Genomic DNA, 13,919 nt, shown 5'->3' on the forward strand with positions numbered 1-13,919 from the left:
ATTTATAAGCCAAAACTGCATTTTACCCCTATGTTCTATTTTTAGACATGGCGGCCATCTTGGATGGTTGGCCAGGTCATCGGACACATTTTTCAAACATTTACCCAAATGATGATTGTGGCCAAGTCTGGTTAAATTTAGCCCAGTAGTTTCAGAGGAGAAGATTTTTCCAAACGATTACTAAGATCTACGAAAAATGGCTAAAAATTTCCTATAAAGGGCAATAACTCCTAAAGGGGTCAACTGACCAGTCGGTCATGTTGACTTATTTGTAAATCTTACTTTGCTGAACATTATTGCTGTTTACAGTTTATCTTTGTCTATAATAATATTCAACATATTAACCAAAAACAGCAAAATTTCCTTAAAATTACCAATTCAGGGGCAGCAACCTAACAACAGGTTGTCCGATTCATCTGAAAATTTCAGGGCAGATAGATCTTGACTTGAATAACAATTTTACCTCATATCAGATTTGCTCTAAATGCTTTGGTTTTTGAGTTATAAGCCAAAAACTGCATTTGACCACTATGTTCTAATTTTAGCCATGACGGCCATCTTGGATGGTTGGCCGGGTCGTCGGACCATTTTTTAAACAAGATACCCCAATGATGATTATGGCCAAGTTTGGTTAAATTTGGCCTCGTAGTTTAAGAGAAGAAAGATTTTTGTAAAAGTTACGGACGACGACGGACGACGGACGCCAAGTGATGAGAAAAGCTCACTTGGCCCTTTGGGCCAGGTGAGCTAAAAATCATTCCTCTATTTAGTACCCCTTACTCATCTTTCTACTTGCCATAGGACCTCCAAAGGTGACTGGGGTATAGAGATATGGTCACTTGGTCTTCTCCCGACCGGCAGTAAAACGCTTGCCGAAGTGGGGCGTCCGTTTGGCTGTGCGGGATGTATCAAGTTCGCAGTCACGTCCGGTCAGAAGGGGGACGTTAAATCCGATGCCTCGTGTAAAGAGAGTGCCGCGCTTTTTGTACGTTAAGAACCATTGCAACAACTCTTTTGAGGGGTCCGTAGGTGGCTTGTTGCAAGGCAAAAATTCTGTCCCTATCCAATATACCCTCATTTTCCAGTGGCAGTCCAAATTTCTCCGACCATCATTCCAAATGGCCTCTATCGTATCAACCTACCTATTGTATTTATTGTGAACTTGTTCTCGTCCTGAATATGCATGAACTATTTGCCACTGGACGTTAAGCAACCAACAATCAATCAATCAAACTTGCCATAGTGAATCCCTTCATATATTTGCCACTTGACTCAACGGAACCAGCCATCTACTAGCCATATTTCTAAAGTGCAGCTACATGTATAAGAAAAGGGAAAAAAGATTGCAATATTATAATACTCCTTCTTATTAGCAATCAATTACACATAGCTATAGATATAGGAAGATGTGGTGTGAGTGCCAATGAGACAACTCTCCATCAAAATAACAATCTATAAAAGTTAGTCATTATAGGTCAATGCACGGCCTTCAACACGGAGCCTTTTCTCACACCGAACACCAAGCTATAAAGGACCAGAAGAATTACTAGTGTTAACCCATTCAAACGGTAAAACCAACGGTCTTATCTATATAAAAAATGAGAAACAAAAAACACGTGTAAATTACATAAACAAACGACAACTATTGTACAACAGATCCTTAATATTGCGAGTGATTCAACTTCTTGTTACTAGCAGGGTCAATGAACTTGATCTATTACTTATATAATAAACCTGCCAAATCTTCTTACATCTTATGTTCTTATTGTCGATCATTTACGTAAAGGAGAAGATGCGTGAGAATTCTTTCTTGAAATAGATAATTTTATTTACCTAAAACCAGTATATATACAACCGATATCCGTTTTATAAACACATAGAATATTTGTTTCCAAGTATTGTGAGCCGTGTTTTATTTTGAATATCATTTAGAGGTAATTATGTTTATTAAGCTTATGTTTATAAATTATCGTTTCAGAATCTAAAGCATCATGGGTAATTTTATTTTTCGTACTCTAAAATGAAAATAACATCACGTCATTGGTAAAATTTCCATTGTTTGTGAAATTTTTAACCAATCAGTACGTTTTGGTGTACACTTTTGAAAATATTACCCATAATGCATTAGATTCTGAAACGGCAAAGATTAATTTTTTATTTAATACTTAAGATAAACTCATAAATTTAAGTTCATGATAAGATATCAACTAACACATAAAAGTTCCTAATTAGTTAATTTCGAAATATAAAAACACTTAATGACTGTGTTGGTCATTATAATAAAACACCTAATGACTGGTTGTGCGGGAAATTATAGCAAGTTTGTTGTCCCTTCGCATACCAACTATTTCTCTCGGCTTAGCCTCGAGCAATAGTTGGTATTTTAGGTACAACAAACTTGCTATTACCCTCACGCCCAGTCAATAGGTGTTTAATGTTACCGTGATTCGTCAAAATGTCCATATCGTGATTCGTCAAAATGTCCTTATCGTGATTCGTCAAAATGTCCTTATCGTGATTCGTCAGAGGTCTAAAGAATTATCGTGACCGTCATTTTTGAAAATAAATTAATGTGATTCGGATGTTTTTATCGTTTAAAAGAAAGTGTACATTTTACTGTCATACACCTAAAATTACCGTGAACGTCATTTAGCAAGAGCTTTTACCGTTATTTGTCATGAAGGTTCCCCCATTAAATGATGTGCTGAAGTTAAATTTACTTTATACATGTACCTACAGAAATGAACTGTTCCGATGCGATTTTTTTTACGTAAGCATCCTGTGGATGCAATTATTATAAAGTTCTAAAAATATTTAGACGAAGAGTCAACAACAATGTTAATGGCTTACCAACATTTTTATAAATTCCACATATTGTTTTAATTTTTCAAATCTGATACGTAACATGCATATTCAGGACAATTGTATAATATAATTAAGGTTTGGAATATTGTCTGCAAATAATTCATAAATCAATTAATTAGCACGGTTACTCATTGATGAGTACCTATTGTGTATTACTTACAGATTCCATAGTGTTGTGTAGTATATATTCTGACATAAACTATTTGTAAGACAGTTATGACAAAGTCGGTGATTTGAGGACGAAGTATATTAGACGTGGGTAGCTATGTAACCCCTCCGTGATGATAATCGTTACCGAATCATACATAACGCCTAGTGACGACAACATTCTTTCGAAGTATATATTCAATCTTTGTGCTCGTTCTTGCAGTTCGTAAACATTATAATTTTGTTGTTGCTTAGAAAGCCATGGTTGAGTAGCAATGTCAAATATACTTCTTGAATGGTAAGGTCTAAAATTATTTTGCTTTGTGTCAAATGCTTTGGCTTGTTATGAACTTTTGCTACATGCAGCTTTTATGCTTAAAGTTCGAAACTGCGCACTTATTCTTGAAGATCGGAACTGCGCACTTATTCTTGAAGATCGGAACTGCGCACTGAAATTTGAATAATAACAATTGAATGGATAACTTAAATCTATCGAATTTGAAACAAGGATAAAATGTCTTATTATAAAAATGCATAGTTTGCATTAATAATACTTATACATTGGTGTTATTTTCAATAAATGATTGACAAAATGGATGATACCTTTTCCGTCTAAGGAGGGGACCGATAAACAACTCATTTCGCCGATTAGTGTGAACCACATATAATTCGAACGCTGGTGACAAATACGCTTAATCAAAATGGTTGGATTTGTAAAATTGCACTCCAATATTGGAAAGATGACCCGATCCGCAAAATATCGATTTAGGAACATACTACATGTATTAAGCTTCCATCGACATTGTTGTGACTTTTAATCTTGTGTTGATGCTGAATTTGCTCAAGTTTGCAACAATAATCTGCTATAGGATGTTTTTTATTAATTCGACGTGATGCTTATTGTAATTGTTCTTTTTCGGAAAGATTTTTTTAAGCTGACATAAATATGCAATATAAGGTCAATGTCAGGAAAATATAAACTGTTTTGTATTGGCTGTGAAGCTGGGGAAGGGCGAGGTTCTACCGGTATATGTTTTTTTTTTCTGGACAAATTTTTTTTTTCGCAATTGTTTTCTTTCAATTTTAGCATTACATATAGTGGCAGCTGAGGGTGAAACAAACATTTTTTTCTTCTTCTCAGAATCAAAAACAAATTATTTTTTTCTCCAAAAACTGGAAACAAACTTTTTTTCCAAATAAAAACATACCCCTCCCCCCCCCCCCCCCCCCCAAAGGCAATTTGAATATATTTTTAGTTTTGTTTTTCTCCATTCTTTATTGCAATTTACCTGAGATTATTTAACATAAAGTTAAAAAAAAAAATCCTTCCAATATGAAGATGCGTGTACGACAATGTACATTGCTGCCATATTTGATTGCTTTGTATTGTTCACAGCAATGATTTGTTTACTCATCAGTTTATCTCATAGCTGTTACTCTCTAGAATGTAAGACATCAACAATTCGAACGAGGAAGTGAAAGTGCAATGATTAATTATAGTTCTTTGTATTTCTGGCAATATTATAGCTGACAGTTGCTAATTATAGAATGTGTGGGGACGTTTCTTTACGGATTGTGATGTTTATTTTTAAATTAAGATGACATCATACACAGTACAATATAGTATATAAGTAAATATACTAATGCTACCTTTGATTAAATAGACAATATACTAGTGTTTTGGCGAACGGTAAAGTTGAATAGTTTGATACAATAATATAAGAGGGAACTGTTAACGTGTAAGTTTGTCGTTATTTTTTATGTTTATTTCTGACTAACAACATGATATGATGGCTGTTGTCTTGAAAGAAACTATTAACTTGAAATAAAACTAATTAAACAAAGATTTCTACAAATGACAAAAAAAAATAAACAGTTATGATAAATAAAAGTTCCCGCAGTACTGCAATTGGAGATTGTAAAAATTGTAATTATGATTTTAATACAGAACTATCCATTTTAAAAAGTCTTTTAACTTTATTTTTCTAGGATGAACACGAAGTTCTTTCGGACCTTCTCTTTCAATCGAGAAATTTTGTAGGTTTATTTTTGAAATGACATGGACTCTGCCATACACACACTCAGTGCGATATTTATTTGTGTCTGTGTCTCCTGAACTTTTCATCAGTATTGTATCATTTTTGTTCAGCACCAGTTACTTTAACTGAGTAATTTTAGGGTTTTCTCCCTTTCTCAATGCTTTAATTTATCCGTGTTATCTTTTTTGTATCTGCAACTTCTTCATAACTTCTTCTTAGAGATTATTGAAACATGCTCTCAAAGTGTAAACCTTATTATAAAGGTATTTTACGCCTTTTATTGTGTTTTTCAATTTGGATTACTATTTTTGGACGTGCTAAACATGATGACATGACATGTTTATTTTAATTTATAGCTGCTAAATTGTTTATGTGTTATTACGGTTTAATATGTTAAGCCTGTATTGTCTAGTTTTGCGGTCTTGCTTAATTTATAACTGTAATATACTCGTTGTTCTTAAAGCCAAAAATATGGCTATTGAAATTGTGTAGAAAATAAAACAAGATTCATATTCAAACTTGGCGATATGACCATGAATTACTGTCACAGTTTAACAATGTTGACTGTGCAATACATTTTTTTTTATATAAATGAGGCCGTTAGTTTTCTCGTTTGAATTGTTTTACTTTGTCATATCGGGGCCTTTAATAGCTGACTATGGGGTATGAGCTTTGCTCATAGTTGAAGGCCGTACGATGACCTATAGTTGTGAATGTCTGTGTCATTTTGGTCTCTTGTGGACAGTTGTCTCAATGGCAATCATACCACATCTTCTTTTTTTATATATAAATAGTTTAGTTTGTTTATACCCCCCCCCCCCCCCCAATGTGTTGTGAAGTATATATAAAATCAACCCTTTAACAATTTCTAGATGTTAAAGGCCAAAGTGATATAAACCCGAAATGCTTGCAGGTAATTGCAAAAATAAAAAAAAATAAGAAAAAAAATAAGAAAAACGCGCATTACTACATTTAAAATTGAGAATGTAAATGGGGAATGTGTCAAAGAGACAACAACCCGACCAAAATAAAAAAAACACAACAGCAGAAGGTCACCAACAGGTCTTCAATGTAGCGAGAAATTCCCGCACCCGGAGGCGTCCGTCAGCTGGCCCATAAACAAATATATACTAGTACAGTGATAATGAACGCCATACTAATTTCCAAATTGTACACAAGAAACTAAAATTTAAATAATACAAGACTAACAAAGGCCAGAGGCTCCTGACTTGGGACAGGCGCAAAAATGCGGCGGGGTTAAACATGTTTGTGAGATCTCAACCCTCCCCCTATACCTCTAACCAGTGTAGAAAAGTAAAAGCATAACAATACGCACATTAAAGTTCAGTTCAAGAGAAGTCCGAGTCTGATGTCAGAAGATGTAACCAAAGAAAATAAACAAAATGACAATAATACATAAATAACAACAGACTACTAGCAGTTAACTGACATGCCAGCTCTAGACTTCAATTAAACTGACTGAAAGATTATGATTTCATCATATGAACATCAGGCACAATCCTTCCCGTAAGGGGTTTAGTATCATATCATCATAACATATATGAGAAGAACATAACCCGTGTCATTACTACATTTGTATCTACGATTCGACCAATACACAGTAAAGACTTGTATACGCAGTTTTACTCATCACTTTTTTTTTTTCAAAATGTTTTTTTTTTCAAAGCAGACTACTTATCATAAGTGAAGGTAATTTTCTGGATCAGCAATACACTTCATTCGTCCCAACTCGGCCTATTCCGTATAGAAGGGGAGTAGCGGATTGCATCACATAAAACACACGTACAAACACGATGAAACAGTATTGTACTGGTAATAGAGAAAAGGTGTACTTTCATCTTTTATATATAAACAGAAAATAAGTTGTTCTGTTTTCAACATCCACATTTCGCTTCCAGATAAAATCGCCCAGCAATAAAAAAAAAACCAACAAAAATTATGTTGAACTAATTCGTAATTTTTTTATTTTTACTTGTAGCAAACCAGTTCGGTGACATATTTTTTTATTTTCCTTAAAACATATTATTAAACCTATCTTTTATCAATTGATTCCAAAATTCTATCTCATAGATTTTTTTTAGCACAAGTATGTGATTTTTCATGATCATTATTCTAAGCAAATTTATACAGTTTTCAAGTTATAATGTATAAAAAGATAAAAAGGTATCAATTTCATGCCAAAATATGGTCATTAACACAGAGCCTTGACTCACACAGAACAGCAAGCTATATATGATCCCAAAATGACTAGCGTAAAACTATTTAAACAGGAAAACCAATACACATTTGTTTCTTTCCTTTTTGATTAAATCAGTTCTTCTTATATACAGTAGGATGGCGTAATCACATTCTTTGACAAACTGCCAATAACATTCATACATAAGCCAATCTTTTAAGAAAGCGCCATCCTTGACGAGATTGCTTACATTGTAAAGAAATAATCATTACAGAGATCCACATTTTTAACATGATTATCAATGTTTCACTATGTTGAAAGAAGAAAATTATACACAATCATTCGTTTTAAATAGACGCGAGGTTAAAGGACAAATCTATAAAAATCAATATGTACTGTTGTCAAACTCAGCTTACATTTTGCTTTAATTAATGCTGCTTCAAATACATGCTTTACCGAAGTAATGAAACTTCCATTACTATAAACGCCTTTCTAATACAATGGCTTATCTCCCTTATCCATTCATTTATACAATTTTGGCAAATCTCTGTACACTATGATAGAAAAATCTGAATATATATCAAAACATCCTCTTGAGAAAACCTAGGATTGAGTTATTTGGCCGAGATATGGGTCAGCTTCTTGTAGGGTGTATCATGGCTTGTTATAAAAACAGAAAAGTAATTATAGGTCTTTTTCAGGTATAAAAGAAGGTTAGAAAGCGAACGTTACCATACGACATCAATAGATTACAACACTACAATACTGAACAATATGGCGAATACCAGTACGTTATCAGCATCTCCATCATCTACAACCGGCGGAACCGGAAACAAACTAGCGCAAGAAATACAAGATGAATTCCTCGTCTGTAAAATATGTCTGGAGGTGTATAAACATCCAAAATGTTTGGACTGTCCTCATACATTTTGTGAGGCTTGTATTGATAATCACGTCATGTCCGAATGTTCGTACAAAAAGTATAGCGATTACAGGGATTTTACCTGCCCAATCTGTAGGAAAAGGACCCAACTACCGCTAGGTGGGGCGAAGAAGCTTCCAGCAAATTTCCTTGTTTCCGGTCTTTCAGAAGTGGTTGGACGACAAAAACCCTCCAAATACCCGTACTGCGATTTTTGCAAATTGGTCAATCATAAACACAGAGAAGCAACATCAAAATGTTTAGATTGTAATAAATTGTTATGCAAGTCATGCGTAGATTTACATAAGGAAACAAAAGTTACAAAGGGTCATAGCATTTTTGATGTAGAAATTGAAAAAGATATCGTATGCAAAGAGCATTCGGAAGAAGTAGTTCGATTTTATTGTGAGCCATGTGAAACATGCATTTGCGTTCTTTGCACGTTCAACGAGCACAAAGATCATGAAATAACCCAATTTTCGGAGGCAGTGATCAAATACAAGGAGACGCTTCAGCAGTTGTTAGACAATTGTAAATCAAAGATCACTGGATACGACGTCCAACTTGAAGCATTATCGAAATGTGATACTGTCATTAAAGCAGCCGAACAAAGTATACGTGACTCGGCCATTCAGTATATCAGCGACATCAGAGCAAAGGAAAAACAACTGGTTGACGATCTGCACGAGACTTACGGCAGTGACGTCATGGACTATGTTTCGAAGCGTACTGATATGCAGATGAACATCGATAGTTTAAAAAGTACTTGTAATTTGACCGAACTCGTTTTGAAAGGTAAAGACATTGAACTGCTTTTGTTGAAAAAACAAGTCCAGGAGAAACTCTCTTCTTTATCAGATATTGAGTTAAGGGATCTACCACCCACTGTAAATAAACAAATTGCATTTGTCCCAGGAGTAATTAACTTTGGAGAACTTTGCGAAAGCGATAAACCTATTTGAACCGTGCTTTTTTTTTTTATATATTTTGATATATTTGCATGTGTTTTGACTTTAAAATATTAAATAACATAGTTTTACATGTTTTTTTTTATAATGACCCAAACACGAAATTATTCAAACATTTTTAAAAAAAAAACATTCATGCGTTAATCCCGCCAGATCAGTATTGAGTTCTGTATTGGATCACTTTTAATATAAAATTAAAATATTATTTCATATTATTAAGTGCATCTAATATTCTTAGGCGTGAAATGACAGTGCAAATGTATTCTTCAGTTTCAAAAAATATAGTACAGCCAATGAATTTTCAATGACTCTTAATTTTTTATAATTTGAGGCTCTTCCATATGCCGATGCTAGTCCAAGTTTGCATAAACGAAAGCAGTCATAAGAGCTCGTTGAAATTAATTTGCCCAATGTCCATAATAGCATTCCAACATTCCAACTGTTATTTTTTTTATTTTCTGTACCTATAAAAATTTGTCGATGTGTTGTGATGGCCAATGAGATAACTTTCCACAAAAGTTTACATGAAGGAGGTGTATAAATCAACTACCTGTTGGTGACCTTCTGCTGTTGTTTTTTTATTTGGTCGGGTTGTTGTCTCTTTGACACATTCCCCATTTCCATTCTCAATTTTATATATTATAGTCCAACGTACGACATTTAACATTGAGCAAGACATAAAAAATATACCGGATAGTCGGCTATTAAATGTCCCAATATAAAAATGTATGTACCAAGTCAGGAATATGAAAGTTGTTATCCCTTGGTTTGATGTGTTTCAGTTTTAGATTTTGGCATTTGATTTGGAACTTTCCGTTTAGAATTGTCCACGAAGTCCCGTATTTTTGTTTTCTTATAAACGTATAAGTCAATGTTCATTTAAACTATCTTTTGATATAATAATTACAAAAGAGGAACCACAGCTACTGTTTCACAAAGATTATTTTCCGTATGTCTATGATGAACTCTGTCGGAGATATGGTGAGCGGCATCACATAGATTATTTTCCGTATGTCTATGATGAGCTCTGTCGAGGATATGGTGAGCGGCATCACATAGATTATTTTCCGTATGTCTATGATGAACTCTGTTGGGGATATGGTGAGCGGCATCATATAGATTATTTTCCATATGTCTATGATGAACTCTGTTGGGGATATGGTGAGCGGCATCATATAGATTATTTTCCATATGTCTATGATGAACTCTGTCGGGGATATGGTGAGCGGCATCACATATATTTTTTCCGTATGTCCATGATGAAACCTGTCGGGGATATGGTGAGCGGCATCACATAGATTATTTTCCGTATGTCTATGATGAACTCTGTCGGGGATATGGTGAGCGGCATCACATAGTTTATTTTCCGTATGTCTATAATGAACTCTGTTGGAGATATGGTGAGAGGCATCACATAGATTATTTCCCGTATGTCTATGATGAACTCTGTCGGTTCTATGATGAGAGGCATCACATAGGTTATTTTCCGTATATGTCTATGATGGACTCTGTCGGGGATATGGTGAGCGGCATCACATAGATTATTTTCCGTATGTTTATGATGAACTCTGTCGGAGATATGGAGAGAGGCATCACATAGATTATTTTTCGTATGTCTATGATGAACTCTGTCGGGGATATGGTGAGCGGCATCACATAGATTATTTTCCGTATGTCTATGATGAACTCTGTCGGGTCTATGATGAGAGGCATCACATGGGTTATTTGCCGTATGTCTATGATGGACTCTGTCGGGGATATGGTGAGAGGCATCACATATTTTATTTCCCGTATGTCTATGATGAACTCTGTCGGGGATATGGTGAGAGGCATCACATAGTTTATTTTCCGTATGTCTATGATGAACTCTGTCGGGGATATGGTGAGCGGCATCACATAGATTATTTTTCCGTATGTCTATGATGGACTCGGTCGGGGATATAGTGAGCGGCATCACATAGATTAATTTCCGTATGTCTATGATGAACTCTGTCGGGGATATGGTGAGCGGCATCACATATATTTTTTCCGTATGTCCATGATGAAACCTGTCGGGGATATGGTGAGCGGCATCACATAGATTATTTTCCGTATGTCTATGATGAACTCTGTCGGGGATATGGTGAGCGGCATCACATAGTTTATTTTCCGTATGTCTATAATGAACTCTGTTGGAGATATGGTGAGAGGCATCACATAGATTATTTCCCGTATGTCTATGATGAACTCTGTCGGTTCTATGATGAGAGGCATCACATAGGTTATTTTCCGTATATGTCTATGATGGACTCTGTCGGGGATATGGTGAGCGGCATCACATAGATTATTTTCCGTATGTTTATGATGAACTCTGTCGGAGATATGGAGAGAGGCATCACATAGATTATTTTTCGTATGTCTATGATGAACTCTGTCGGGGATATGGTGAGCGGCATCACATAGATTATTTTCCGTATGTCTATGATGAACTCTGTCGGGTCTATGATGAGAGGCATCACATGGGTTATTTGCCGTATGTCTATGATGGACTCTGTCGGGGATATGGTGAGAGGCATCACATATTTTATTTCCCGTATGTCTATGATGAACTCTGTCGGGGATATGGCGAGCGGCATCATAGATTATTTCCCGTATGTCTATGATGAACTATGTCGGGAATATGGTGAGCGGCATCACATAGATTATTTCCCGTATGTCTATGATGAACTCTGTCGGGGCTATGCTGAGAGGCATCACATAGGTTATTTGCCGTATGTCTATGATGGACTCTGTCAGGGATATAGTGAGCGGCATCACATAGATTATTTTCCGTATGTCTATGATGGACTCTGTCGGGGATATGGTGAGCGGCATCACATATTTTATTTCCCGTATGTCTATGATGAACTCTGTCGGGGATATGGTGAGAGGCATCACATAGTTTATTTTCCGTATGTCTATGATGAACTCTGTCGGGGATATGGTGAGCGGCATCACATAGATTATTTTTCCGTATGTCTATGATGGACTCTGTCGGGGATATAGTGAGCGCATCACATAGATTAATTTCCGTATGTCTATGATGAACTCTGTCGGGGATATGGTGAGCGGCATCACATATATTTTTTCCGTATGTCCATGATGAAACCTGTCGGGGATATGGTGAGCGGCATCACATAGATTATTTTCCGTATGTCTATGATGAACTCTGTCGGGGATATGGTGAGCGGCATCACATAGTTTATTTTCCGTATGTCTATAATGAACTCTGTTGGAGATATGGTGAGCGGCATCACATAGATTATTTCCCGTATGTCTATGATGAACTCTGTCGGTTCTATGATGAGAGGCATCTCATAGGTTATTTTCCGTAAATGTCTATGATGGACTCTGTCGGGGATATGGTGAGCGGCATCACATAGATTATTTTCCGTATGTTTATGATGAACTCTGTCGGAGATATGGAGAGAGGCATCACATAGATTATTTTTCGTATGTCTATGATGAACTCTGTCGGGGATATGGTGAGCGGCATCACATAGATTATTTTCCGTATGTCTATGATGAACTCTGTCGGGTCTATGATGAGAGGCATCACATGGGTTATTTGCCGTATGTCTATGATGGACTCTGTCGGGGATATGGTGAGAGGCATCACATATTTTATTTCCCGTATGTCTATGATGAACTCTGTCGGGGATATGGCGAGCGGCATCATAGATTATTTCCCGTATGTCTATGATGAACTCTGTCGAAGATATGGTGAGCGGCATCACATAGATTATTTCCCGTATGTCTATGATGAACTCTGTCGGGGCTATGCTGAGAGGCATCACATAGGTTATTTGCCGTATGTCTATGATGGACTCTGTCAGGGATATAGTGAGCGGCATCACATAGATTATTTTCCGTATGTCTATGATGGACTCTGTCGGGGATATGGTGAGCGGCATCACATCTTTTATTACCCGTATGTCTATGATGAACTCTGTCGGGGATATGGTGAGCGGCATCATAGATTATTTCCCGTATGTCTATGATGAACTCTGTCGGGGATATGGTGAGCGGCATCATAGATTATTTCCCGTATGTCTATGATGGACTCTGTCGGGGATATGGCGAGCGGCATCACATAGATTATTTTCCGTATGTCTATGATGGACTCTGTCGGGGATATGGCGAGCGGCATCACATAGATTATTTCCCGTATGTCTATGATGAACTCTGTCGGAGATATGGTGAGCGGCATCATAGATTATTTCCCGTATGTCTATGATGAACTCTGTCGGGGATATGGCGAGCGGCATCACATAGATTATTTCCCGTATGTCTATGATGAACTCTGTCGGAGATATGGTGAGCGGCATCACATAGATTATTTCCCGTATGTCTATGATGAACTCTGTCGGGGGTATGGTGAGTGGCATCACATATTTTATTTCCCGTATGTCTATGATGAACTCTGTCGGGGATATGGTGAGCGGCATCACATAGATTATTTTCTATATGTCTATGATGAACTCTGTCGGGGCTATGGTGAGCGGCATCACATAGATTATTTTCCGTATGTCTGTGATAAACTCTGTCGGGGATATGGTAAGCGGCTTCACATATATTATTTTCCGTATGTCTATGATAAACTCTGTCGGGGATATGGTGAGCGGCATCACATAGATTATTTTCCGTATGTCTATGATGAACTCTGTCGGGTCTATGATGAGAGGCATCACATGGGTTATTTGCCGTATGTCTATGATGGACTCTGTCGGGGATATGGTGAGAGGCATCACATATTTTATTTC

The 13,919-nt window shown here is 36.4% G+C and overlaps 1 protein-coding gene across 2 annotated transcripts; it reads left to right on the forward strand.

Annotated features, from left to right (window-relative positions):
• The first annotated feature begins 1,891 nt into the window (after nucleotides 1–1,891).
• On the forward strand, nucleotides 1,892–9,140 carry LOC134681445 (tripartite motif-containing protein 2-like). Of its 2 annotated transcripts, XM_063541076.1 has the most exons (3): nucleotides 1,892–1,934; nucleotides 3,268–3,310; nucleotides 7,950–9,140. In XM_063541076.1, the coding sequence occupies exons 2-3, from the start codon at nucleotides 3,288–3,290 to the stop codon at nucleotides 9,130–9,132; spliced, it is 1,206 nt and encodes a 401-aa protein (XP_063397146.1). In that variant the 5' UTR covers nucleotides 1,892–1,934; nucleotides 3,268–3,287; the 3' UTR covers nucleotides 9,133–9,140. The 2 variants fall into 2 exon arrangements, with proteins under 2 accessions (XP_063397146.1, XP_063397145.1); XM_063541075.1 differs by lacking the exon at nucleotides 1,892–1,934 and having other exon boundaries at nucleotides 3,155–3,310.
• Nucleotides 9,141–13,919: the final 4,779 nt, after the last annotated feature.

This window comes from Mytilus trossulus, chromosome 8 (assembly GCF_036588685.1).
Source record: "Mytilus trossulus isolate FHL-02 chromosome 8, PNRI_Mtr1.1.1.hap1, whole genome shotgun sequence".
Taxonomy (NCBI): Eukaryota; Metazoa; Mollusca; class Bivalvia; order Mytilida; family Mytilidae; genus Mytilus; species Mytilus trossulus.